This window comes from Neopsephotus bourkii, unplaced genomic scaffold (genome assembly GCF_033783945.1).
Source record: "Neopsephotus bourkii isolate Nb327-2 ecotype Australia unplaced genomic scaffold, CSIRO-AGI_Nbou_v1 NB_616, whole genome shotgun sequence".
NCBI classification, from domain to species: Eukaryota; Metazoa; Chordata; class Aves; order Psittaciformes; family Psittacidae; genus Neopsephotus; species Neopsephotus bourkii.
In genome coordinates, this window is record NW_026901116.1 from 2419845 (window position 1) to 2446846 (window position 27002).

Genomic DNA, 27002 nt, shown 5'->3' on the forward strand with positions numbered 1-27002 from the left:
GAGGCATTCCTTTAAATGGATTTAAAGGCAAAGATGGAAACCCAGGGAGCAAAGGCCCATTGAAGGCCCTAAAGCTAAGACAACCCCAATCAGGAGATGCTTTAAGCTGCTGATTCCTAAATGCAGAGAAAAGATCTCCCACTTCTTTTTCTCAAGGCATCTGCTTTTGGCCACTTTTGCAGCAAGAAGCTATTGGCCAGAAAGACAACACAGACCAAAGATGAGCTCTTACATGGGAATGACCTCAATAGGAATTGCAATAGGAGCCCTCAATTGAGTAGCAGGGCTATCTGCTCACCCCCATGCATGGCCACAAGAAGACCCCACTCAGCAAAAGCAGTTTTCCCCAGTAGGGTGCACATTAAGGCCTCAGAACCCAATATGGTACTCATCTCCATCATGGGGAGGTCCCACTCTCCCCATCTGATTCAGCTGCTATGAATCAGTATTTGGGAACAAAGCTGGGATAAAAATCAAATGTGTTTTCTCTTGTACTTCCAATGGAAACACACACACACATATATATATATATATGTAATTTTGCATGGTTTCAATTGCAATCAGTAAAATAAATGGTCAATTAATTTTGAGAAGTCTTGTAAAACAGAAACAAACCCCAGCCTCTGATGTTGAAGCATTGCCTTAAAATACATGAGTGTTGGAGAAGCCTAAAAGCGAGTGGATTCTTTTCCTTCTCTTCAGAGAACCTATTTTAACCACTGAAAGCCCATACAGTCCTCGCCACATCTAAGGGTGCCCAGACACCACTGCAGCAGAACATCCCCTATAAGTCTCTGTGTACCAGCAATGATGTCTCTCTTCCCAAGAGGCACAGAAGAGGAAGATGGATCTAAACAGAGCAGCTTGAGCCCTCTCACCTTCGCTTTATACAGAAGAAAACTCAGAAGCTGTGACCTGAGCTTCTATAGGAGCCCAGAGCCGTTCTCTCACCATGACCAAGCTGCTCCTACCAGCATCCCACCCCTGCTCCTATAGGATCTGCATCATGGGGAGCCAGAATATCAGACAGCTTCTTCCACAGAGCAATACAAACCCATGCAGATGCTCTCCTTTTAAATGCAAAGGGGATCTATATACCAGGTTTTTCCTTTTTGTACTAAAGCAACTACAGCTGCCTCATGCCAAGGGTCTGATGATGCTGATCCCAGCCATGCTGATGATCTCTGATGAGCTCTAATTACTCTCATCAGTGCAAGATCCCTACACTTGATCTGCTTATCTGAATGGGGCATAGTGTGAGGTGTCCCTGCCCATGGCAGGGGGTTGGAACTGGACGATCCTAAGGTCCTTTCCAACCCAAACCATTCTGTGATTCTATGATTTCTGTGTGTGCCCAGAGGCAGATCTGACAGCCCTAAGGAAATAGGAGAGCAAGATGAGGAGTCTGATGAGGTTTAGTGGGATTGGAGGGAGTGAAGGAAGAGGGGGGATGGACCATAGTTAAGGCACAGACCTCTGTGTTTCAGTCATGGGCTCTTTTTAATACCTTTTTCCCCCAGTGCTTGCCCTTTCTCCTTCACACACACCCCATCCTCTCCCATCAAACCACACTCCATTAACCAGCACCAAGCGATCAGCCACGAAAGGACAAGTCTTCCCAGTGCTCAACACAAGCTTCCAGCTAACTTCGTTTCTCATGTACCACCTTCAAGCCCATCGCTTCTTGCAGAGCTTTTTACCTCCAAGCCTTTTGGATTACACATGCAGCATCTTCAGCTGCAGCACAGCTCCCTGTGTTATCGCCACTCTCCCTGGTGCTTCCAGGTGAGATAAGAATAGCTTCACAAGCAGCAAAGGAATCAAAGCTAAAGGAGCTGTAGCTTGTAAACCTTGGTGGGGAGCAGAGATACGGCCCTATGGAGAGAGGTGATAGCAACACTGCCACCACCAAGTTATGGTACAGAGGCAGATGGGGCAGGTTCTAGCAGGCAAGGCAAGGAGGAAGGAGTTAGGAAAGCAGCTGGGAAAGGCTGTGGGAGCCTCCCTTCAGGTATCAGTTATGGTATGTAACCCTATTTCCATCTTTATCTCTTGGTATTCACTGTCACAATAGGCAACCTCACTGTGCTCTTTGCCTTTATCAATAACACAATCCAGCACTAAGTCCTTCAGCCAGGACTACTGTCCATACGGCCTTGGTGAACATCTTGCTCTGTTGCTACAATGAGATTCCAGCAGATCTCCCCTTTGCCAGCAGCAGTGATTTTGGTAAAAGGGGGTTCCACATCCTCCTCTACACGTATTGCATGCTGAGGCTGATCAGCATCTGGTCAGTGGAGAATCTAAGTTTTTCTATTTAATCCATTGAGCAAACCATCACTGGTCCAAGTTCCCCTACAGGTACCACGTGCAGTACATTAACAGCATCCTTGCTGGCTGCTGGATCTTCAGCATCATCTTCCAACTGTCCTACCTTCAGTACAGCGCAACAGCAGAGAGGATAAGTAATGGAACTGTTGTATTCTCAGCTACCAGCACTTGCTTAAGCTCACCAGGGAGGTTCATCATGAAGTTCACCCCCTACACATGCATCAGCCTGGATCTCATCTTCATCACCCTTGTGATGTTCCTGAATGGATTCATCGTTGATCTCCTGTGGAGGTAAAGAAGACAAGGGCTGCCTCCACCACAGGGAGCACCTGGAACAAGTACACAGCTCAAGATCTGGCTCTCACTGCTCTCCATTTACACTGTCTGCTGGCTCTCCAATGGCATCACCTGGCTTGCTCTTGTTTCAGGACTCCTTAAACACAACCTTGAGAGCAGCATCCTCAGAGGTCTCTGCAGAGTGCTGTCCTGCATCTATTACTCATCCAGTTCCCATGTCACTGTGCTCAGCTACAAGAAAGTCAGGCAATACCTCACTGAAGCCTAAGATGTGAGAAGCCTCCCACTGCCCAGAGCACAGAGATGTAACCTCCCAAATCCTTTGTGGGATCTTCAGTTTTCCAGACAGAAAAGCATGAGGAATTTCTTCAGGCATTTAAAATGAACCCCTGCCAGCTTTCTGCAATCATCTCCTGGTTGATGCTTAAGACTCAGGCAGATCCCATCAATCTTCTTTTACCTGGTGAGCCTTGGGTGACGTGGTCTAGTGCGAGGCATCCCTACCCATGGTCAGGGGTTGGAACTGGATGATCGTAAGGTCCTTTCCAACCCAAACCTTTCTATAAGTCTGTGATTCTATGACCATCAACCAGACAAGGGAACTAATCAGAAAACAGATCCGGTAGACATCAAACAATGGATTTACCCAGAGATGTGTCACAGAAAATGCCCTTATTTCAACAGGAGCAGCAGCAGGTAAACATTTGCCTTCAGCCACATGAAAGCAAATGGAAATACTCTCATCATTGCCAGTCAGTGACAGCCTATAATAACCAAGAGATCAAGTATGTACAGTCCCTGAGGCTTGGTTACTTTTGAAAGCTGTAAGAGGGAAAGGAGGCATTCTTCAGTATTGTCACTTCGAGGCAAGCGTTTCCATTTCCATAATGGCTCATTGAGAGAAAACAAGTGAGGAAAAGCCCTCTGAAATCCCTGACACTGCAGGAATGCGGGCAGCCAGCACAACTGGGAGAGTCTAGGAACAAATTACTGCAAGATTATGTTTTCATAAACCCATGAATTCAGAAGATGAAAATCTGACCGGGCAAATGGTGCGGTGCTTTGGAAGTTTATAGCTTCCAGCACTAAACATCTGTGTCTCCAATACAAAACCCGTGATGCCAGGGTGTGTTTTCTGGTGTCAGGTCATTCAGCTAGGAAAATAAAGGACAATAGAACTTCAAACAGCCCTTGGGTCATGGCTGTGTCCCCCCCCAACTCCTTGTGCACCCCCAGCCTCTTTGCTAGTGGAGTGAGGAGCAGAAGAGGCCTTGACCCTGTGTAAGCAGTGTTCAGCAGTAAGGAAAACATCCAAGGGGGATCAGCACAGTCCCAGCACAACTCCACTACAGGGAAGGAAGTTAACTCTACCCCAGCCAAAACCCAGCACAAACCTTTCCACCTTGTGCTGCCTTAAAACCTCCATCTGCTTTTGTGCTCCCTAAATGCAATGCAGGCTTTGGGTCTCTTCTTGCCTGTCTCCATAGAACCACAGAGTGGTTTGGGTATAAGGGAACTAAGAGCTCATCCAGCCCCAACCCCCTGGCACTTGCAGGGACACCTTCCACTAGAGCAGCTTGCTCCAATCTGGCCTTGCTCCAGTTTGCTCTCTTGTCCACACAAGCTTGATAAATAGGCATCTTTTGCCATTTAGGGGTATATATCTCTCGGGTATCACTCTGCCTGCAATCCAGAGAGGATGCTAAGTGCGTGGAGCATCTTAACAGATGCTCAGCAAGGGATGTGCTATGCAGAAATCTCAGGCAAGAGCTACCTCACCTCTACACTGCCTTCCCCCTTATAACTGGGTTGCAATTGGCAGATGAAATCCAGTGAATCCTGCTTACGGGCTTACTGCTTTTGCATCTCTCTCCAGGAGATAGAGTTTAGCTTCTTTTCCTTTTGGCTCTGCAACACAGAGCGAAGATCATTCCTCAGCATCTTAACCTCTGTTGGGGATAGATCCCTGGAGAAAGAGATCCCTTCAAAGGTGTTTTTCTGACTGCTTTTGAGGGACAAACATTGCCTGGGTTTCCCTGTCCCTTTACTTAGAAGCTCCAGGCTTTCACGATTCAACACACCACACATATAAAATACACAGAGGCAGCACAAGACCTCTGGTAGCCCCTGGCAAAGGCTGTGTATCAGTTCTGACCTTTTCTCACCTACCCAGGGGATGGCAGCTGCCTTCCCCTGCTGTCCCTGCAGCTCTGGATGCTATGTCAACCCCAACCACTCACCTCTACAACCCCCTGGGGGTCTATGCCACCACCAGCAACTCAACAGCTATCAAGAGACTTCAAAATCTTCCCTGTTTCTGGAAGCTGACCCTGCAAGGAAGGCAGGCAGGGCAATATTTAGGGGAAAAAAAGGGGAAAAGAATCAATTCTTTCTCTGAAACCTTCAGTACAGCTTTTCAAATGACCCCTGGAAACCTGATGTGTTGGTCATCGAAGCAACACACATGCCTTAAGTCCAACCCAGCCTGGCAGTCCTCACAATCCTATGCTCCCCCAGTTATCCATCCACAGATTAGGTTCAACAGAGTACCAACTGCTAGTTCCTTTTCCAGCACTGCCCATTTAACACTAGCCAGGAGCACCACTTGTTGGAGAGAGAAGGCAATTCAGTCGAGACACATAACACAGGCAATAAATGCAGTCTGCGAAAGGATTGGTGATGCTGGGCCCCTCCTAAAAGCTTTGATTTTATGGGGTTTTAAGCTTTATTTTTAAGTACAGCTGCTCTGTCTTCTGCTGCTCTCCCCCAACATCCTCCAGCAACGTAATCTACTTGGGTTAGCTCCAGGGACATGAAAGCAGCTTTGCTGCTTGGAGTTATCTGTGAACTCAACGCGCTTCAAGTAGAACAGCAACTACCCCACGTTGCTGATGCAGCTTGTGTAGCTCTTGGGCAAGCATCAGCAAGGATGCTGCAAGGAGAAGTGTCATTTCAAAGCCAGATAAGGAGACTGCACACACTGCATTTAAACTGCTCTCTTTTTGTACATGCAATTCCTTCTGGTTTATTGCATGGTCATTTGGAGAATTGCATAGAAATTTAGGCTGGAAGGTACATTGTCCAGCTGAGTGTTGAATCCCTCCAAGGAAAGCAATGCCAGCACCTCCATGGGTTTCTGGTCAAGTGTTTCACCACCCTCACAGTGAATATATTGGTCCTTGTATCTCATTGTAATTCCCCTTGCTGCAGCTTGCACCCACTGTCTCCCATCCTTTCATCCCATACCTCTTCTCTATCATCTTAAGTGTAGCTGAAAGAGCAATTAGGTCCTACTCAGCCTTCCCTTCTACAGGGTACACCAAAACAGCTCCCTCAATCTCTCCTCTTACGCACTCCAGCCTCCTGCCCACATTCCTTAGGACATTCACATTGTTCTACGTGCAAGGCAAGACCTCAACTGGCCAAGTTGTTCATATTCAAGACAGAAAGACAGACACATGAAGAAGTGTGGAATCAGTAGGGTAGGGACCAAGAGGACCTGGGCTTGTTCAGCTTCATCTGAAAGACAAATGAAGTCTTCTCCTGGGTTACACAGACACTTGTTTTGGTGATCAAAAGGTTATCAGAAGGCAGGATCGGTCCCCTGGCCTATTCCACCACATGCTCATGAGCACAGATAAAGGGATGCTGAGAATGGCAGGAAGAAGCCCTTAAAGGGAAGGCTTTGCCCCAGAGACAGTGCCTGGGAGAAGCACAGTTTTGCCTCTAGCCAAGACAAAGTACAGATGCTTTCTTCTGTTTCATGCAGACGGAGAAATGCAGGCTATGACTCAACCTGCTCACGCTGAAAACCAGATGTTGAACAGTGAGCAACATTCCCATTAAATGGAGTTTATAATCCAGCTAAGTGAGCTTGGTTCAAGTAACTTGGCTGGAAACGTGGATCTTTACAGCTAAAGCCTCAAGCAGCAACTGCATTACAGTTGCAAATAGAATCATTGAATGATTTGGGTTGGAAGGGACCTTAAAGCTCATCTAATTCCAACCCTGCCATGGGCAGGGCCGGCTTCCACTGGAGCAGCTTGCTCCAAGCCCCTGTGTCCAACCTGGCCTTGAACACTGCCAGGGACGGAACATTTACCAACTCCCTGGCCAACCTGCTCCAGTGCCTCAGCACCCTCACAGTAAAGCTATGAGAGGTATTGCTGGGTGACAGCAGCTGCACCCCTGTCTTCTCTACATGTCCCCATGCAGGAAAGAAGCCAACCTGCATTTTGATGGCACAGAATCACACAATGGTTGGGGTTGGAAGAGACTTTAAAGCTCATCCATCTCCAACCTCCTTGCCTCTGGTTTTCTCTTCATGCTGTGGATATGTGGAGAGAGTTCTTCATGACTTAGTGCTGGAAAGCCTGATCATCCAGGTCGTGGTCACTCCTCACATGTTGTCAGCTGAGTCACAGACTTTGAAGGACATTTATTTCCAATGGAGACGACTGCCCTGGGAAGGAGATAGCCTCTTTAATTAAATGGGGCTTAATGGAAACATGGAAAAGGCCAGGTGAATTAAACAGGGGCTGCGGAGACAGACTTCATAACTAATAACTTCCAAACTGGTTACAATTTACATTTTGAGAAGATGCAGGAAGCTCATTAAGGCCTTAGACAAGCAGCTCAGTGGGTCAGAGCACAGAGAGCACTCTGCAGTCGAAGCAGCACTGTATGAAAATGATACCCAGAAGGATAGCAACCACTGACCATTAACCCCACTATTTAAATAATGGTTTTCCACCCCAGGACTGACTTTGTGTAGAAGACCAATGATTTTATCTCTGGTTCTCAACTGCAAAATGCCAGGCATAGACAAGTAACCTGCCCAGTGCTGGGACTAAGCTTAGATGAGCAATACGGCATTAGTCAAGGATGATTTCCAGCAGCAAACACAGGTCTAGATGTTCAAGCCTATTCTAGAAATGTGCCCATTCCCAAGAAGAATTGGTTAGGAGCCATCTGGTATAAATTATAGCCAAAACAGATGAAGAAAACAATGCAGATGAATGGCTGGAAAGGCTTCCAATTGTTGGAAGCCACATGGTCTGAAGTGGGTGGTCAGGGCACTAACCACGGACATCCCCTGCTTGAAATCAGGGGCATCCAAATCCATGCACACTGCATGGGTTCACTGCTCACCAAAGAGCCTTTGAAAGGTTTTGGGGTTGCTTCAGTGCACGGCAGCAGACTGCTAAGAATCACTTCTCCCCACAGCTGCTCTTGTGTCTTATACCAGCTCCTTATGCTGGGCTCTGCTGCATGGGGCTGAGTTAAACCCCAAGGTAAAGCCCAACCTGTCTGGCCACGCAGCAGAAAAGCATCTCAATTTCAGCCCTAGGGATTTCACTGCACCACTCTTTCTCTTCTTTAAGCCCCCATTAGCACAGCCATCCCCATCTCCAAGTATTGTTGAAGACCTGCACAAGGAAATCCTGAGCCTGGCTGGATTTCTTTCAGATGTGTATTATTACTGGCATTATTTGTTTCAAATCGTCCCCTACCTTTAAGGCAAAGATGACTTTATCTGATCACCAAGCATCACTCAGCCAAGAACACCCAGCCCAAAAGCAGCTGTGGCTGAACTAAACCACACACTCATAGAATCATAGAATCCCAGCACAGTTTGGGTTGGAAGGGACCTTAAAGCTCACCCAGCTCCAACCCCTGCCACAGACAGGGACCCCTTCCACTGGAGCAGCTTGCTCCAAGCCCCTGTGTCCAACCTGGCCTTGAGCACTGCCAGGGATGGGGCAGCCACAGCTTCTCTGGGCACCCTGTGCCAGCGCCTCAGCACCCTCACAGGGAAGAGCTTCTGCCTAAGAGCTCAGCTCAGTCTCCCCTCGGGCAGGTTCAAGCCATTCCCCTTGGCCTGTCCCTACAGGCCCTTGTCCCAAGCCCCTCTCCAGCTTTCCTGCAGCCCCTTTAGGCACTGGAGCTGCTCTAAGGTCTCCCCTTCAGGAGCCTTCTCTTCTCCAGGCTGCCCCAGCCCAGCTCTCTCAGCCTGGCTCCAGAGCAGAGCTGCTCCAGCCCTCGCAGCATCTCCATGGCCTCCTCTGGCCTCGCTCCAACAGCTCCACGTCCCTCTTGTGCTGCTGCCCCAGAGTTGGATCAGGGATGCAGGGGGGGTCTCCCCAGGAGACAGAAACCCAGGGCTGTGGTTCTGCTCTTGAGGCAGAGCCATGACAAAATGTTCCCTTTAAAACAATAAAAACTTCAGTATCTCTAGAATGAGAGACCTGAGCAAGCAGAATCCAATTTTCCTCTGCCTTGTTTCCATCTTGTTTTCATGATGTCTGAATTTTGCAGTTTTGTTTTTCAGAACTAAGATTCTATTTTGATGGAGCACCCCCATGTTACTTTTGTTTAAATCATAGAATCAACCAGGTTGGAAAAGACCTTTAAGATCAAGTCCAGCCATTACCCCAGGACTGGCATTGAAGGTCTGATTTAAGGCAAATTTTAAGTTATCTCAAGCAGCAGTAAACCATGTTATTTCTCTTAAAGCAAGCAATCCAAGCAGAGTCTCAGCAGACCAGGACAGGTCTTAGAAGCTTCTTTAGAGACTCTGGGGAGATGCTGAGCTACCATATGGTGCACCAAGGCCCTGGGTGCAGTTCACCCCACGCGCAGGGTTACCAGTTCATTGCACACTGATTCCAGTACTTCCCAGAGTCTGATCCTGCAATCCAGAGTGCTTCCTGGAAGGAGCTGAAGACCTTTTGTGCCCACTGGCATAAAGGAGTGGATCCATAAATGCTTCCATTCATCTACAGACAAGTATCTGGAAGAATACCAGACGTTCATGTCCAAGTGGGAGGGAGCCTGAAGGCAGTGCCTGCATTATTTCTCCTTGTAAATATGTTCTGTTCCACAGAGGTTACGTCCACATTGTAAATTCAGGCATGCCCAGGCATGGAAAACAATCACCCATACGAGGCAAAACACTAGAAAGTTCCCCAGTGTAAATTTAGGTGCCAACTTGCATTTTCCTAGATAATTCCAGCCCCAAAAACAACTCCCAGGAGGCAATCTGAATCCAGCCACCCTCTTCTGGAAGGCAAAAAGAGTTTACAAGTGTGGAAGTCAGCATCTTGTGCCAGTTGGCCACAGGGCCCAGGATACATTTAGTTCCTGGATGCACTTAGTTTATTAGCACAGATAAAGCTGAATTGCTTCTACTTAGAGTCTCATTATCAGACATCAATACATGATGCCACCATGCACTTAGTGAATCAAAGAATCTGGGACTGCACTTCCAGCAGGATTATTCCTTCTTGGTGTTACAAAGAAGGGATGATCACTTGTGCAAGTCTATATAATTCCTATATACAATGAGGTATTTGAGGGGGAATGTGCTATCTGACTGTTCATCAAAATAACTTGAAAAGCCACATATTTTGCCCCAAAATCTGCCTGTATCAGGATCAGGAGCTGCCCTGATGCTGGCTAAGGAAATCACAAAGGTTTGCAAGTTCTGGATTACTGTGATTCCACTGTATTTGAAGACTGAGTGGGACAAGTTGTGCTCTGACCATGGTCACTTCACTCAGTTCACTCCCACCACTCATCACAGCCTTCACGGATATTTTCCTAGTGCTTTGGTGGAAAGTCAACCTCAAAATCCTCTGAAATCCACATGGATATTGAAGAAATCAGAGGGAAGATATTGAAGAAATCAGACTAGGAAAAACATTAAAGGGAGAGGCTAAGAAAACTGGGGCTGTTCAGCCTGGACAAGGGAAGCTGTGTGGAGACCTCAGAGCAGCTTCCAGTGTCTGAAGGGGACTACAAGGATGCTGGAGAGGGACTCTTCATTAGGGACTGTAGTGATAGGACAAGGGGTGATGGGTTCAAACTGAAACAGGGGAAGTTTATATTGGATATAAGGAAGCTCTTCCCTGTGAGGGTGCTGAAGAGCTGGCACAGGGTGCCCAGAGAAGCTGTGGCTGCCCCATCCCTGGCAGTGTTCAAGGCCAGTTGGACACAGGGGCTTGGAACAAGCTGCTTCAGTGGAAGGTGACCCTGCCCGTGGTAGGCAGCTGGAACTGGATGAGCTTTAACTGGATGAGCCCCTCTCATAACCACACTGAACTGAGCACTGGAGGCACGGTTGCTCCTCTATAAAGTCTAAGCTCTGCTTCTACACGGCATAATGGTGACACCTACAGGCAAAACCTCATCTGCAGCGCAGAGAGGAGCAGAAGACACCATTAGTATCACCTCCTTAGCAAAGGCCAGACGGACCACACAAACAAATAAAATACACATCACTCACACAGGTAAGGTCTGGCTGCAGGGCAAGGTCAATATCTGGATCATGACAAACCCCATTAAACTCTCATTAAAGAGTCACCATTTTTCAGATGTGCAGGCAAAGACATAGAGAACACCCCAAACATTTGTCATTCAGGTTTTATTTCAGAAAGAATCCTCACCATTACACACAAAACAACCTTTGTGTGAAGCATGCTCTGAATATACCCACCAGGTGAGCTCCAGTTCATCATTTATCTAACTGTGGATAGGTGCAATTTTCCTTGTGACTCAGAAACTGCCAGAGGATACATCATCTCTGACCACATGGTAAGAATCATAGAATCAAAGAACAGTTAGGGTTGGAAAGGACCTTAAGATCATCCAGTTCCAAACCCCCTGCCATGGGCAGGGACACCTTGCTCTAAACCATCTCATCCAAGGCTCCGTCCAACCTGGCCTTGAACATTGCCAGGAATGGAACATTTACAGCTTCCCTGGGCAACCCACTCCAGTGCCTCACCACCCTAACAGGAAAGAACTTCTTCCTTATATCCAATCTAAACTTCCTCTGTTTCAGTTTTAATCCATTACCCCTTGTCCTGTCACTACAGTCCCTAATGAAGAGTCCCTCCCCAGCATCCCTATAGCCCCCCTTCAGATACTGGGAGGCTGCTCTGAGGTCTCCACGCAGCCTTCTCTTCTCCAGGCTGAACAGCCCCAACTTTCTCAGCCTATCTTCATATGGGAGGTGTTCCAGTCCCCTGATCATCCTTGTGGCCTTCTCTGGACTTGTTCCAACAACCTGTTTTCCACTAACCTGCTAAGAGAGAAACAGACCACAGACAACAGAGTTTGAGCAAAGGGGCATCGACATTTATTTCCAAAATGAGATTTGAGTGATTAGTACTAAAATCAAACTTCGTATTAAAACATTACATCTGTAATTCCTTTTTGAGCACATCCCACTGTGATAACCCTTTACAAACTTCGTATAGAAGCTGGTTTTACTGTAGGAGACCTGACTTTATCTCGAGCTCCTGACAGTCTCTGTCTGTCACAGCTAAAAGTTCTCTTGGATCATGTCTAGACATCCAATAGCCTTCCATTTCCATTTTTCATCTACTAAAACTTTTCTCCCAACAGCAGTTCTCCCAAAGGCCTCAGCAAAGGGATCTCCAGAGCAAGAAAGGGCTCGATCAGTCACAACTTTACAACCACCAAGCAGGTCAAAACTCGTAAAAGAGAAAATACTCGTTGACAAAAGAACTGGGGCAGAGCTCCACAACAGGTTTCAGATTTGCTCTCCACCCCCAGCTGCAAGTTCCTGCAGCATCTTTTTATGCTGATCCTTGTTCTGACCTGGCTAATAAAGGAATCCAGGAAAAAAAACATATATTCGTTCCCTTATTAGTTCACTGATCTGGCCCATTGCACAGCCAGGGAGTGCTGCTGCCAAGTAGAAGGGGAGGGACAGGAGGCAGATCCTCCATTTGGCTGGGCACCAGCATGAGATCAGCCTGAAGCGATTACCAACCTACAGCCAAAGGCCTCCCACCTTGCACTGGCTCTGTACAGATCACTGAATCCCAGGCTGGTTTGTGTTGGAAGGGACCTTAAAGCTCATTCAGTTCCAAGCCCCTGCCATGGGCAGGGACACCTTCCACTGGAGCAGCTTGCTCCAAGCCCCTGTGTCCAACCTGGCCTTGAACACTGCCAGGGATGGGGCAGCCACAGCTTCTCTGGGCACCCTGTGCCAGCGCCTCAGCACCCTCACAGGGAAGGACTTCTGCCTTATATCTAACCTGAACTTCCCCTGTTTCAGTTTGAACCCATCACCCCTTTGTCCTATCGCTACAGTCCCTGATGAAGAGTCCCTCCCAAGCATCCCTATAGGCCCCCTTCAGATACTGGAAGGCTGCTATGAGGTCTCCATGCAGCTTCTCTTTTCCAGGCTGAACAGCCCCAACTTTCTCAGCCTGTCTCCATACAGGAGGTGCTCCAGTCCCCTGATCATCCTCGTGGCCTCCTCTGGACTTGCTCCAAAATCCCACTTTTAAACAAATCACCTTGCTCTGGGCAGCTTGGTTTCCTGTTTTCTTACCAAATTAAGCCAGTTCACTCCACGAAACAGCTTGGTTTGGGCCAGCTGAGGGCCAGACTTTAAGATTTTGTCAGGGGCAAACTTCCTTTGGTTTCTTCAGCTACCCGATATGCTGTTGAGCCAGGCAGCTCCAGCTTCATTCCATGCCTGTATACCACTGTCCTAAAGGCAAAAGTTAGATATTACTCATAGGTGTAACCTAGGCTTCATTGCCAGGGGTGCCCTGACAGATGGCATACCCAGCACAGCCTGCCTGGGGTGGACCCATCCCTCGTAGGGCAGGCTGGATGCTGCGTGGAGCAGCCTGCTCTAGTGGAAGGTGTCCCTGCCTGTGGCAGAGGGCTGGAAACAGACGGTTACAGAATGACAGCATCATTAGGGTTGGAAAAGACCTTTAGAGATCATCTGCTCCACCCCCCTGCCAAGGCAGGGCCACCTAAAGCAGCTTACACACAGGAACACATCCATGGCAGGTTTTGAATGTCTCCAGAGGAGACCCTGCAACACCCATGGGCAGCCTGTTCACTGCTCTGCCACCCTCAGTGTAAAGAAGCTCTTCCTCATGTTGAGGTGAAACTTGTTTTAGTTTATGGGCCCTGCTCCTCATCCTGTTGCTGACAAGAGTCCAGCACCATCCTCCTGGCACCCACTTTTAAGACACTGGTCTTCATGTATGAGACCCCCTCCCAGTGTGCTCTTCTCCAGACTAAACAGGCCCAGCTCCCGCAATCTCTCCTCCTAAGAGAGACGCTCCAGACCCCTGATCTTTAAAGTCCCTTCCAACCCAAACCATTCTATGACCGGAAGCATTACTGAGATGCATGGTTATGGATGAAGCCATAGTTTTACCTCATAATTCCCAACCTTTCCACTTCCCTCCCGTTACCAACGGGACCAACCGGTCACCACATCCCCCGCCACCGACCACCCCGAGGCCGCCTTCCCTTACTGCCTCACCTCCCCTACAAGGCCCCCTCCCCGCGAGGTCTGCCCCTCGCCGCGCCTGCGCATCCCCTACGCGTCTTCCTCAGCGCCACCCCCCTGCAGGCAGCTTGGACACCCCAGGGCGGGGGCCTTACAGCGGGGAGAGGCGGGGCGTACCCAGCGCCGTCCCCCCGCACACACACACATACCGGCGGCCGGTGCGGTGCCGGAGCATGGATGCGGTGCTGCTTGCCATCGCCGCCGCGCTCCTCGCCGTGCTCCTCTTCTTTGCCACCCGTCTCCGCGGCCAAGTGAGGGAAGGTGGGTCATGGCCCCGCCGGGGCTCCTCCCGCCCCGTTCCGGTGGTGGGACCTCAGCCGGGCCCGCCCCTGCCTGAGTGGGGTCGGGGAATGGGGTGAGCGTCGCCATGGAAACCGCCGTGGGGGCGTCCCGCCTGAGGCCTTCCCCTGAGGGAGCCGCCATGGCGGGGGATCCCGGGGGGTCCCCGGTGTCCTGCGCTTTACTCCGCCCTTTGGGATGGCCCCTCAGGCCCCGGGGGAGCCCCGGCCGGCGGTGAGGCCTGCTGCTGCCGGATGGGCCTGGTGCCCGGGCCTGGGGTGAGCGGGTTTGCCGTGGGGGTGAGGTTGTCTGGGTTGTGCCCTCGGGATGGGCGGGTGGAAGGGAGAGTGTCCTTATTGTAATGGAGTGAAAGCCACGGTGTGAGGACACGCCGGGTGCTCCGTGGCAGGTTAGTGCTCCTGCCAGGCATGGCACCCCAATAGCAGGGCAGCCTCTCCATCCCATGACAGCTGTACCCGCTTGTTCTCCACTTCATTCGGTGCTGAAAGGGCTTGCTACCCACTATACGCATCTGCATGGTGTTGTGCAGTCCCATTCTGGGAGAAAGGAGATGATAACAGCGCTTCAGCCCTATCTCAAACAGTGTTTTATTCCTGACTAGCAGTCAGAACTGTAGTCATTTGGACAGGGCTTGAAGCATCCTGCTCTAGTGGAAGGTGTCCCTGCCTGTTGCAGGCGGTTGGGACTGGATGAGCTTTTAAGTTCCTTCCAACCCAAACCATTCTATGAGTTAGGTTGGAAAGGACCTTTAGGATCATCAAGTCCAACCATAAACCAAACACTGCCAGGTCTGTTGCAGCAGCCTCTGAGTTGTTTTCAGAGTTGAGGAAGGGAGGTTGTTTAGCTGTGAGGTCTCAACTTCATATGTTTAGGCAGCACAAACATTGAAGCCTTTGTCATTATAACACCACCACTTTCTGGCATTTGGGGTGATTTAGGGTTGATTTGTTTTGCTTTTTTCTTAAGGGGGATGTAGCTTTGATAATCTCTTTTTAAGAGACAAAGAAAACCACAAAACTCAGGCATTCCAGGGCATATAAGGGAATGTATGCTGGTAAGGACTTCACATTAGAAGCTTTGCTGATAATAATGAAATCATTACTAAAATTTAAAATCGTATTTCAGTAAATGTTATTTTTGATCAGTTATTCAGTGTTACTGTTCAAAACCAGTAAATTTAAGAACACATTTCCTTACACCTCTTCTTGTATAGACCTTGTCTTAATACTGCTTAATAGCTTGGAAACTGATGAAGTTGGTGACTTGGAGCTGAGCTTCTGATGAAAGTGTCTGAAGTATGTAATTTCCTGATACTGGCTTGGGTAAGTCAGAGGCTATGAGGTTTGTGAGGATTTACTTTCTTCCTAAGCATAAAAAGGTCTAACTAAAATGAAGCCCAAGCATCTGTTTTACGTGGTGTGGATTCTTCAAAAGCTTCAATCTGGTTGTGAGCAGTTTGGTTAAAGTTAGTTTACACCCAGCATAATTTAATCATGTTGAAGCCTCTGTTTCGGTGGCAGCTTTTTGACCCTTCCACATTGGTCTTGCTTTACTTTATTGTGGGTTTAAGATAATTTCTACCTTAAAACCCTGATTTCTGTCATTATAAAGTCCTTTTCAGAATTACTTTGTTCTCCTTACACAACAAAACTTAGTTTTCAAAACCTGTGGTGTATTTAATAGCTGCAAAACTTGATCTTAAGCAGGAATTTGCTTTTGTATTCCTTTTTCTTACATGGTAAGTGGAAGCTGCTACCGCTCTGTTAGGAAAGCTGTGTGAATTCACTTAGTAAGGCTGTAAGCATGGAAAAGACTTGAAACCAGAGACACTTAACCTGGAGAACTGGTGGCGGCCTCACTAATTCTTTTGTTGTTAAAGCCTAGGGGTTAGAACAGCAGCTTCTCTTTATTCTCTCTTTGGGAATTTCCTTTTAAATTTTGCTGATTTAGAGAATGAAAGGAGCTAAGGGTCACCAGAGGTAAATCCTGTAACTGTGTGTTTCCTTTCAAAGGTCATTTGGAGCAGCAGAGTGGTTCCAGCAAGATCATGTCTGGGCTTGTTTTCCTGAGAACAGAAAATCTGTAGCCTTGCTGGCATTTATCAGTGGTTGGCATATCTGTGAACAAGCCTTAAGGTGATAAGATGGACTAGGGAAAAGCACTTTCCTGGGAAAGCCAAGCACAATTCCACTTGTGGCATGTCGCGTTGCTTTCTCGTTGAATATCCCAGGTTAGGTTAGTGTGAAGGTGGAAGATGCTGGATGCCACCAGTGTGATGGGAAGTACCATGAAGGAGTGAGGGTGCAGTAGGTGGAGCTCTCTCTGTGTTGGTGTGGGGTGAAGGAGCTTAAGAACTTTGTCTTACCTGAAACTTGCCAGCCCAGGTGTTAACCCTGATGGACCTGCTTATGTGATAGAACTGATCATGATGTGCTGTGATAGCAGAGGGTTGCTTCACAAGGGAAAGTGTCTTTCCTCTGAGTGGAAATTTGTAAGGCTTTGTGAAAGAGCAGATTTATGCCTGCGTGGTGTAAAATTAGGTCCTGAGAAGTCTGGGTTCTGAAAGTGTTCTTTCCAATGATATAACATTGCAAAGACCTCGGGGTGCTGATTGACAGCCACTGAACATGAGCAGCTTGTGCCCAGGCAGCCAGAAGCCACCAGCATCCTGACCTGGATAAGCACCAGTGTGGCAGCAGGGCCAGGGCAGGGATTGTGCCCCTGTACTGGGCACTGGTGAGGCTGAACCTTGAATCCTGTGCTCAGTTCTGGGCCTCTCAATACAAGAGAGACATTGAGGTGCTGGAGCAGGTTGAGGGAGCTGAATGAGCTTTAGGGTCCCTTCCAACCCAAACCACTCTGATTCTATGATTTAAGTGTATCCTCTGTGTTCTGTGAGACCACCAGTTACAGGCCCATTCATGCAGCTCTGGACAATCTGGGATACTTCCAATATGCAGGGAGAAAGAGCTTGTCTGACTTTCTAGGCATTGCACCAGCTGATGTGTCTTGAGCCACATAGGCAAATCACTGACCCCTGAAGAGTCAGCCAGGTAGAAACATGTTATAGGCAGAGTGAATGATTCTTTTCTCCTCCCCCTCATGAAGCACTGGGAGAAATGCAGTGACTAACATTCATGTTTCTCAAATGTCTGTACCGATGAATGCCTACAAACAGAAGCTTTAGGGGGAGGAGGGAAGAAAAAAGCTTTATTAAAGCATGTTATTTTCTAATAAATAACAGTCCACAGTGTTTAGGTGTCTTCTGCTGTTTGTATGCTTTGGAGGTCTGACAAGCATTGTCCAACAACGGTATGGGTGGGAGTTTTTATGACTTTCAAAGCCCCTTTAACACTGGTCAGCTTTGAAGAATTACTGAGTCTCCTGTGGAGAACTTAATTGAGAAAACAGAGTAACTTGGTTCACACATTGGTCTCTGAGGGTTAAACACCTCAGTTTGAAATTAATATGTGTCTTATAAATAGATTCCTCTTTCACAAAATGCAAACCAGTCTCTGTTTCACAGGACACTGAGAACCAAAACCAAGCCCTGGAATGAGCAAGTGTCTGTCTGTGTAAGACCATCACTGGAGGCTACTGGGCTAGACCCAATGAAGCTTCCCAGTGAAAGGTTGGAATTGCAGTGTATCTCAAAAGCTTATTAAGAGAAAGTATCACCTTTTTATAAAAAGTCTTTGGCAGACTGAGTATTTATGGCATTTGATAGTGTCTCAGTAAGTGACCTGTTGCTCTGCCTTTGCATGTCCTGTGGCATTCAAAAATAAGCATTATCATGCTATAAGTAAGATTGGGCAAGCCTTGAAGCAAGGTGATCAGATCTCGAGCCAGCACTCTGTAATTTATTGTAGACCTGTTGTAGTCCACACATAAAAGGAGTGGATAAGGACTGGGTGACTTCAGTGTGATAGTGCAGTGACACAGTTCAAAATGTCCCGATGTGTTGTGCTGGAGTTAGCTAAGGCACTGCTAGCATAATTGCTGCAGCAATCCTGAACTGCTACAGGCTTTGCTGGCCAAATACTTCCCCACATTACTCTGATTTGCAGCCTGGGCTGCAGCTATAGTGTTATCAGAAGCAAAGTTAGCTGCTTTGAAGCTAGTTGAGACGCATGAAGATGAGCTCCAAGCACACGTTTGATCATCACATAGGTGTAGTTCTAATGGATCTTATTTTCTCATTATAAATATGCTAATAGTAGGGTTTTTAGGATCAGAGGATGCTGGAGAGTTGGCTGAATGGGAAAAGCATTTTATGTCCCTGCTGATGTGCAATATTATCCAGCAAAGTGCAAAAAAGTGTCCTGAGTTGAAGTAAATGAGTAGTTGTGCAGCTTTCCATGAGACCATTTGAATATTTACCTGAATTAGGGCACAGCAGTTAATTCTTTGCAGGATTGAGCAAGTAGCAACCTACGCAAATATCAGTTCTGCTTATCAACAGAATATGCAAAGCAGGTATCAAGGATGGTGATGTTTTACCTTTATCTGACTGCTTGAGCCTGACTACCGTCACTGATAGCAACAGGATCATGGAGGTCTCAAAGAAAAAGCTGGTGGAGGATTTTCTGTGGAGACCTTCTCAAGTAAGCCCACTGGTCTGTTGCTTCCTATCATGATGTCTCTTTGCTGCTCCTCTGTTAAGATATTCCTCATTTGTAACATTTTAATTAGTAACTGAAGCATAAGCAGAGAGGATGGAGTGGAGCTGCATTCACCTTTGGGGTTCTGTCTACATGTATTTGTTGGGAGACCCACAGTTCAATCAGGGTGGTAGAATGAAGTTACTCTTGATGTGTTCAAGCTAGAACTTGTAATGATTATTTGCTCTTCAGGTTTTGTTTCAGGTATAAGGATTTACATATTCCACTCTGAGCTTGTGTGCTCTGAGGTTTGAGTTCAGATAAACCTACTTCTAAGTTAGTACAATTTTAGAAGGGGAAGAAGTGCTTCTGGGTCCTTGCCTTTTGGTAACTCAGAAATTACTAGAGTGCCATATAAAAGGGAATAGCCTTCTAGCAGAAGGGGAAAACAGATTACTATTAGATTAAGTTATTACATTAAGGATATTATTTTGAGCACTTGGGGGGCTGTCTTTGGTGGGCTGATTTATTTTTGTCATGTGTGTGGGTTCTGTCAGCTGAAATAACATTAGCACATAGCTAATTAGCACATTAGCTTTTTCTTTACAATGATCTATATGTTATTGCAGAAGAGACTGCTGTCAGGATAAAATCTCTATTGCACAGGGTGGAAGTAAGAAAGTTCCAGTGCATGATCCTGCTTAATCATGGGAAAGCGACTTGTGGGTATCTCCTCTCATGCAGGAAAAAACCACATGAGAGTGGGGATGCATTTTCTCATTAGGAAAGCACCACTGGCATTGACATTCTGACTGCAACAGCTGACTGGTGAAAGGGCAGCTGCAGCAAGCAGAGGTGATGGATCTCACATCAGTTCTTTTTTCCTTTTGCAGCTGATGAGGAACACCAGAGAGATGTGGCAGCAGCAGCAGCCAGACCGCGGCCCCATGTGGATGAGAGGGGAGATGGGATGCCAAGGCGCCGGAGGAACATGGCAAACCGGCTGATAGCACAGAGAAGAGCGCAGCAGGCCCAGGACTGGGGTGAAGGTAATGTTGGGTTGGGTTCAGTTCAACTTGCCAACACAGAAATGGACCTTAACACCTGATCTTACTGTGTTTATTAGAAGAGTGGTGAGTCCCTGGCAGTGTTCAAGGCCAGGCTGGACAGGGCTTGGAGCAACCTGCTCTAGTGGAAGGTGTCCCTACCCGTGGCAGGGGTTGGAGCTGGAAGAGCTTTAAGGTCCCTTCCAACTCAAACCATTCTACGTTAAAGCTGGTAAAATGGTACAGGTGGCTCCTAAAGAAAGTTCTTCAGTTTTGCTGACTGTGGATTATTATTATTATTATTCATTTTCATAATCAGTTTGACTGCCCAGCTTCTCTCTGTACCTCATCACTTATCTCTAAATACCACCTACCTTTAAATCAAGTCTCTACCTCCTCCTATGGTGAATTCTGGTAGCATGTTATGCCTGCAGTGCGTCACAACATATTCTTCGCTTACTTCCTAGAAGCTGGCTTTTGTATTTCTTATTTAGCCATGCAGGTTAAAGTTGAGTAAATAGAATCCCCATCTTGGAGTAGAGTCACAAGCTGTATTAAAGTATTGGTTCCTTGCAAACTGGTGGGAAGCATTAAGTCCCCAATGTACTCTGCAAAATCCAGAGTTTTCTTTCCAAGAAGCCATCCAGATGGTGATCAGAATCAAGCTGATGAGCTGGAGATCATCAGAGACTGCAGCAGTTTGGCTGATGCTCGCAGGTTGTTGACAAGTCCCCAGTTCCCATGCTGGATCTACAGTTAATGGCTATATTTCTGTGGTGGTGCTGTAGACAAGAATATGGTGATAAAATCTTGCTATACTTTGTAAACCTCATTCCTTTTTCTGGTGAAACTTCACACACATCTTCATTGCTAAAGAGGTGATATCACCATGATTCACCTAAATAGATTCCTTCTACTTTCAGACCATGTGTTAAGTGTTCAGGGTTTCTGCACAAGTACTGTTAAAAGTGGGTTTGCAGTGAAGGTCAGGGACTCTTTTTGGTCTGTAGGTGAGAGACAAAGCACATCTGTGTGATGCGTTGAGTAGGGACTAGTTGCACTTCAGCTTTACTTGTCTTGCAGTTTGTTAGAGCATCTCATGCTCGTGTTGGCAGGTAAACGTGCTTTTCAAGCTGATTACATTCAACTGTTTCACAAGTGGAAAACTGACAGGCCTGAACTTTTCAACTTTGCTTCCTTCTTTTCATGTGATAACATCCTGGAAAAGAAAATAGAATCTAAAAAGCTTTTGCCTTCAGCTCCAGACATCAAAAGTTTGAATGCCAAAGGCCGGCAGTGAAGCTGTCAAAGCAAACAGCATATCTCTGTCACTTTAGGAACGGAAGAATCTGTGTCATTGGGCTTTATAAATAATTCCTTTGCAGCTTGCTGTGTATCAGATGCTGCAGCTCATGCATTAAGTTTTCTTTGAAATGGCATCCCTGGTTTGTTGGGGGGTGGGGATTTTCTTTTTCAAATTAAAACAACTTCTTGCTCTTTGCTTCTGTTTCATGCTGCTGTGGGTGTTTTTACTCTTACTTTTGGGATAGTCTTTCCAAGTGCCTGAGCATGGGTGCACAACAGGAACACCAAAGACTTTGGAAATGGCGTAGACTTCAATAAAGCTGTGAAGTGGAGCATCTGTCCCTGGTTCCCTGCTGTTGAGGTGTGCAATGAGTAGTGGCCACTATTGAAATCAGCCCCACTCTGTCATGGACTATATGCATCTGTGCTGCAAAGCCTTTAGCCAGGTCCTGAGCTATATGTATTAGTGTGGGGTTTGGGGGTGTTTTTCCTCTTAAAAAATGATAGTTTATGTGATTTGAAGCTCACTCAGTGGGCATATAGCATAGGGCTGGAATCACTCCTGGATGCGTCTCCTCTCGTGTATTTTTGCTCTGTCACTTCAATATAGAGCAGCATTGACTAGTAACTTCCTCCATTTGAACCTCTTGAAATAGCAGATTATCACTACAGCAGAGTTGTGTTATAAAAATTAGTTGCCTTACATGGAAAGAGAACCCAGAATGAATGCAGCAACATATAGTGCCAGGCAGTGCAGGACCAGTTGGGGCACTGAGGATTGAAAAGCAAAGCGTTTTGGCGATGGAGACACAAGCACTGAAAACAAGCCAGTCTGGTTCCTTCAGTCTTGACTTGTAAATGTTCTTGTTGCTTTAGAACATCTGCACCTGAAGTGGCTTGTTAAAATATGGTTAAATTTGTTGAAATGTTTTACAAATAAGTTTCTGTTCTCTGTGGGGAATTTCCACTCTGGGCCTGTGGGTAGCTCTGGGCAAAGCTACCTAATGCTGCTTTGTGTTACTCTGACTTCTGCCACAGGTCGGTGCAGCATAACACCAAATAACATAATCCCAGGCTGGTTTGGGTTAGAAGGGACCTTAAAGCTCATCCAGTTCCACCCCCCTTCCATGGGCAGGGACATCTTCCACTGGAGCAGCTTGCTCCAAGCCCTGTCCAACCTGGCCTTGAACACTGCCAGAGATGGGGCAGCCACAGCTTCTCTGGGCACCCTGTGCCAGCGCCTCAGCACCCTCACAGGAAGAGCTTTTGCCTAAGAGCTCATCTCAGTCTCTCCGATTCTGGCAGGTTCAAGCCATTCCCCTTTGCCTGTCCCTACAGGCCCTTGTCCCAAGCCCCTCTCCAGCTTTCCTGCTGCCCCTTTAGGCACTGGAGCTGCTCTAAGGTCTCCCCTTCAGGAGTCTTCTCTTCTCCAGGCTGCCCCAGCCCAGCTCTCTCAGCCTGGCTCCAGAGCAGAGCTGCTCCAGCCCTCGCAGCATCTCCATGGCCTCCTCTGGCCTCGCTCCAGCAGCTCCACGTCCCTCTTGTGCTGCTGCCCCAGAGCTGGATCAGGGCTGGAGGGGAGGTCTCTCCAGAGCACAGCAGAGGGGCAGGATCCCCTCCCTCAACCTGTAGCTTATGCTGTGGGGGTGCAGCCCAGCACACACTGAAGCTGGGTCATGGGGAGCTTCTCCTCATCCAACACCCGCAAGTCCTTCTCCTCGGGGTTGCTCCATCCAGTCTATCTGTCTGTAGTTGTGCATAGGATTGCCCCAGCCTAGATACAAGACTTTGCTGTTAAGATATCTGGCAATGACCTCTGGAAGGGTGTTAAGGGCGCTCTGGCCATATCTATGTTACTGTTACAGACACAGAAATGGAGTCAAGTAGGAGCTGCTGTTAACCACCAAAGCATTCTGCCTGTTGGGAGCCAGTTCTGCTGACTCTAGGAAACGGTCTCAAGTCAGCACTTGCAGGCTTTGGAGTTGTGGTTAGTGCGAGGGCTTTTTGTTTTCCATCTAATAATCACATTTCCATTCCAGAATGACAAAGAAAGCTTCAAGGCTGAAATAGTAGCTCACAGTCCTGCCTGTGCTTGAATCTCTCACAGAATAATGGGGGGCACCAAAACAAATTGTAGGACTAGGATCAGAACCTTGGTAACTTCTAATTGTCCTTTCTGTAGCTGAAACCCTCATCTTGTAAGTCTGGATAAGGAGTCATTTAGTGCAGACAAGGAGAGTAAATGAGTGTTCGAATACTCATCTCTACACCCATCACCAGTGGGGACGTTATAATCCTTCCTTTAGCTCAGTCGGGTGGGGTAAAACACTTAAGTTACTTGCTGATTGTCACAGACAGAAAACAAACAATGAAACACTAAATGCCTTGACTTTCCTACCAGAACTGCAACCCACATGGTGTACACACGTTCTTTCTTCACGGCTTCCATGTGGGCTGCGCTGTACATGGGGACAGACCCGCTGTGCCTACGCTGCCTTGGTTTGCCTGAGTAATGTTTTTCAGTGGTTAGCTGAGTACTCAAAGGAGGTCATTTAATGAGACTATCAAGAGCTATTAATATCCTCTGATGACCAAAGAGATTTTTTTCATGGATGACAAAGCCATTCTCAAAATGACTGAGACCCCCCCTGAGCTGTGTTCCACCAGCGTGACTTCCAGCCTGGCTTTAGAGAACAGGGTTTGGTTGACTTCTACTGCCTAACTTAATTCTAGTCATAACACTACTCTCTTTCATGCAGCCCAGTGCAATTTGGGTGACTGTTACAGAAGCCTATATGCCTCGGAACACATCTGCTCTGCACATTGTAGCAGTGTCTCTGTGCCTTTCCCTGTGGATAATGAGTCTGGAAGGAGAGCTCTGTATTCATGTGGTTAAGTTGCTTCTGATACCCCAGCTTGCAGACTTCATTAGCTCTGCTCTATCTTAGTTTAAATTTAAGCCAGACAGAAGTGGCTTTGTGTGGCTAACTGCAACCAAGAAGAAAATAAACTTGCTGCAAGGCATAAATGTGTGTGGATTTCAGGCATTAATCATTTAGGGCAGGAAAGGCCAAGCTAAGTGGTGGAAGGAAGTGTGGGAAGGGGATAAATTGGAGTCAGATTGAGGGTTGTTTGGGATGTGGGGTAGTGTGAATAAATAGCATTAAATAGTTTCCCATTTCAGGTCCCATTTATTTACTGACTGAAAGGGGTGTCTTTGGCTCTTGGGTTTGCCTGACTGATTCTCTGAGTGCATCCACTTGGACTTCATCACCTTGGGTACATGTAAAGATGTTTTGTTGAAAGCTTTTATTTGATTCCTGGTTACCTGCAGTAAAAGCAGTTGTGCAACTCTCACCTTGAGCCTTTGCTTCCAAACCCTCTCCTCTTGCCTTGAGCACTGCAGATTGCTCTGCAGTGATGTAGGTGCTTCTCTTGACGCTACCTCCTTGGAGCAGAAAGTGACCCAGCCAATCTGATGTTTGCAGAAACACGTTAGTACTGTAATCTCTTATCAAGTGATAAGAAACTCATGGGGATGAACTTGTAACAGCAAGTATGGTCATGTCATCTTGCTCCTGCTGTGATAAAAATACCAAGGATGATGATGACCTGAGCTAAATGTGTTTGCTTGAAGGGCTGTTGTACGTTACTTCTGACAGTGACTCTGTATGAGCATGCAGTGAAACCTGCCTGCTGCAGCACACAGTACAGAGTTTGTGGAAGGACAGAGGCATGCACAGGCAAAGTGCCTTTTCCAGGGTTGTTTAATCTGTTGGTGAGCAGGACACAGCTTTTCTGTCACTGAAGGCTGTCTCTTGGACCATAACTTGCTGCTGTTAATTTGACAGGGTGGCGTTTTTGTTGGCTGAAACTGGTGGGTGTCACCACAGCATGATTCAGGGTAGCTACAAAGAAACAGATTTATCTAAGACATGATGGCAATCTCCAAAGCACCAAGAAAAGACCACCGGGTGATCCTCTGGTGGGAGGCTTTGTTAGGTCTTAGGGGTGAGGCTGAGCTAGATAAGAAACCACACAAAAGAGCAGGAGGTGCCAGGAGAGCCCAGGCAGCCTGGGACATTTCCAGGACATGTTTTCAAAAGTTTGCTTTTAAAAGATGCTCGATCTTACAAAAAAATGACGTCTCTGACTTGCACAAAGTGTTGCCAAAAATGGGTCTTTGTGTGGATTATCACAAGCTTTTTTTGTTTCTTTGGGGTTTGTAACAAACAGGACTAACTGCATCAAAGAAATAATTGGGTTTTGTTAACAACCTTTCTTTCAAACTGGTACAAGCTATGAGCTCTCTGCTTTAGGCAGCAGGATATAACTCCAAAAGGTTAAACATTCCAACATCCGCATGAGCTTTTAGTGTTGCATGGACTCTTCATAAGGGACTGTAGCAATAGGACAGGGGTTGATGGATTCAAACTTAAGCAGGGGAAGTGTTAGGTTAGGTATAAGGAAGAAGTTGCTTACTGTGAAGGTGGTGAGGCACTGGAATGGGTTGCCTAGGGAGGCTGTGAATGCTCCATTCCTGGCAGTCTTCAAGGCCAGGTTGGACAGAGCCTTCTGTGCCATGGTTTAGTGTGAGGTGTCCCTGCCCATGGCAGGGGGTTGGAACTGGGTGATCTTAAGGTCCTTTCCAACCCTAACTATTCTATGATTGTACAGCTGAGCACAGGTGTAGGAATGTCCAGTACAGCGAATACTGGGTTAAATTTACTAATTGCCACAGAACCAGTAATGATAAAGCCAACAGCTTTTGACAGACTGAGTGCTTTAGCTTGTAAAGTAAAACATGATAACAGCAAGTTAATGATTCCAGTATAGATTAAATTGTAAGTTCCTCTCCTCTTTGGCTTGGCAAAAGAAAAGAAAAAGATCAGAATCTCGTATTTTTCTTTGTAAGTGTTAATCACTGGTGAGGAAGAAAGAACTGAACAAACAATAGAAGTTCTTAAATATTTTTAAAAATGTGATAATTTGACATGTATCCTGGGCTGCATTAAATGGAGTGTGAGCAGCAGGTCAGTGGAGGTGATCCTGCGCCTCTGCTCTCGTGAGACCCCACTTGCAGCACTGTGTGCAGTTCTGGTGGCCTCAACATCAGAAGGACATGGAGCTATTGGAGCAAGTCCAGAGGAGGCCCCGAAGATGATCAGGGCCTGGAGCACCTCCTGGATGAAGATCGGCTGAGAGAGTTGGGGCTGTTCAGCCTGGAGAAGAGAAGGCTGCGTGGGGACCTCAGAGCAGCTTCCAGTATCTGAAGGGGGCCTATAGGGATGCTGGGGAGGGATTCTTTATCAGGGACTGTAGTGATAGGACAAGGGGAAATGGGTTAAAACTTAAACAGGGGAAGTTTGGGCTATATATAAGGAAGAAATTCTTTACTGTGAGGGTGGTGAGGCACTGGAATGGGTTGTCCAGAGAAGTGAAAAATGCTCCATCCCTGGCAGTGTTCAAGGCCAGGTTGAACAGAGCCTTGGGCAGCATGGTCTAATGTGAGGTGTCCCTGCCCATGGCAGGGAGATGGAATTGAACGATCTTAAGGTACTTTTCAATCCAAACCATTCTGTAGTACTATGTTAAAATATCCATTGTTGTTCTGTGGAGCATCAAAGTCCAGCATTCAAATCTTGCTTCTAAAAAACCTTGTATGAGTAGGGTTGTTTTTTTTTCTTGGGGGGAGGGGGAATAGGATAAAGTGTTTTCTTTTTAATCCTCATTTGGTGATGAATACTGGATACTTTGAACAGAACGTTT

General features: G+C 47.1%; 1 protein-coding gene across 2 annotated transcripts in view; it reads left to right on the forward strand.

Moving 5' to 3' along the window:
* The first annotated feature begins 14073 nt into the window (after positions 1-14073).
* Positions 14074-27002, forward strand: part of DDRGK1 (DDRGK domain containing 1) — a 41591-nt gene continuing 28662 nt past the window's right edge. For both annotated transcript variants that reach the window (XM_061351912.1, XM_061351913.1), the window contains exons 1-2: positions 14074-14242; positions 19776-19931. In XM_061351912.1, the coding sequence (XP_061207896.1) occupies positions 14155-14242; positions 19776-19931 (244 nt within the window). In that variant the 5' untranslated portion in view covers positions 14074-14154. The remainder of the gene's footprint in view (positions 14243-19775; positions 19932-27002) is intronic.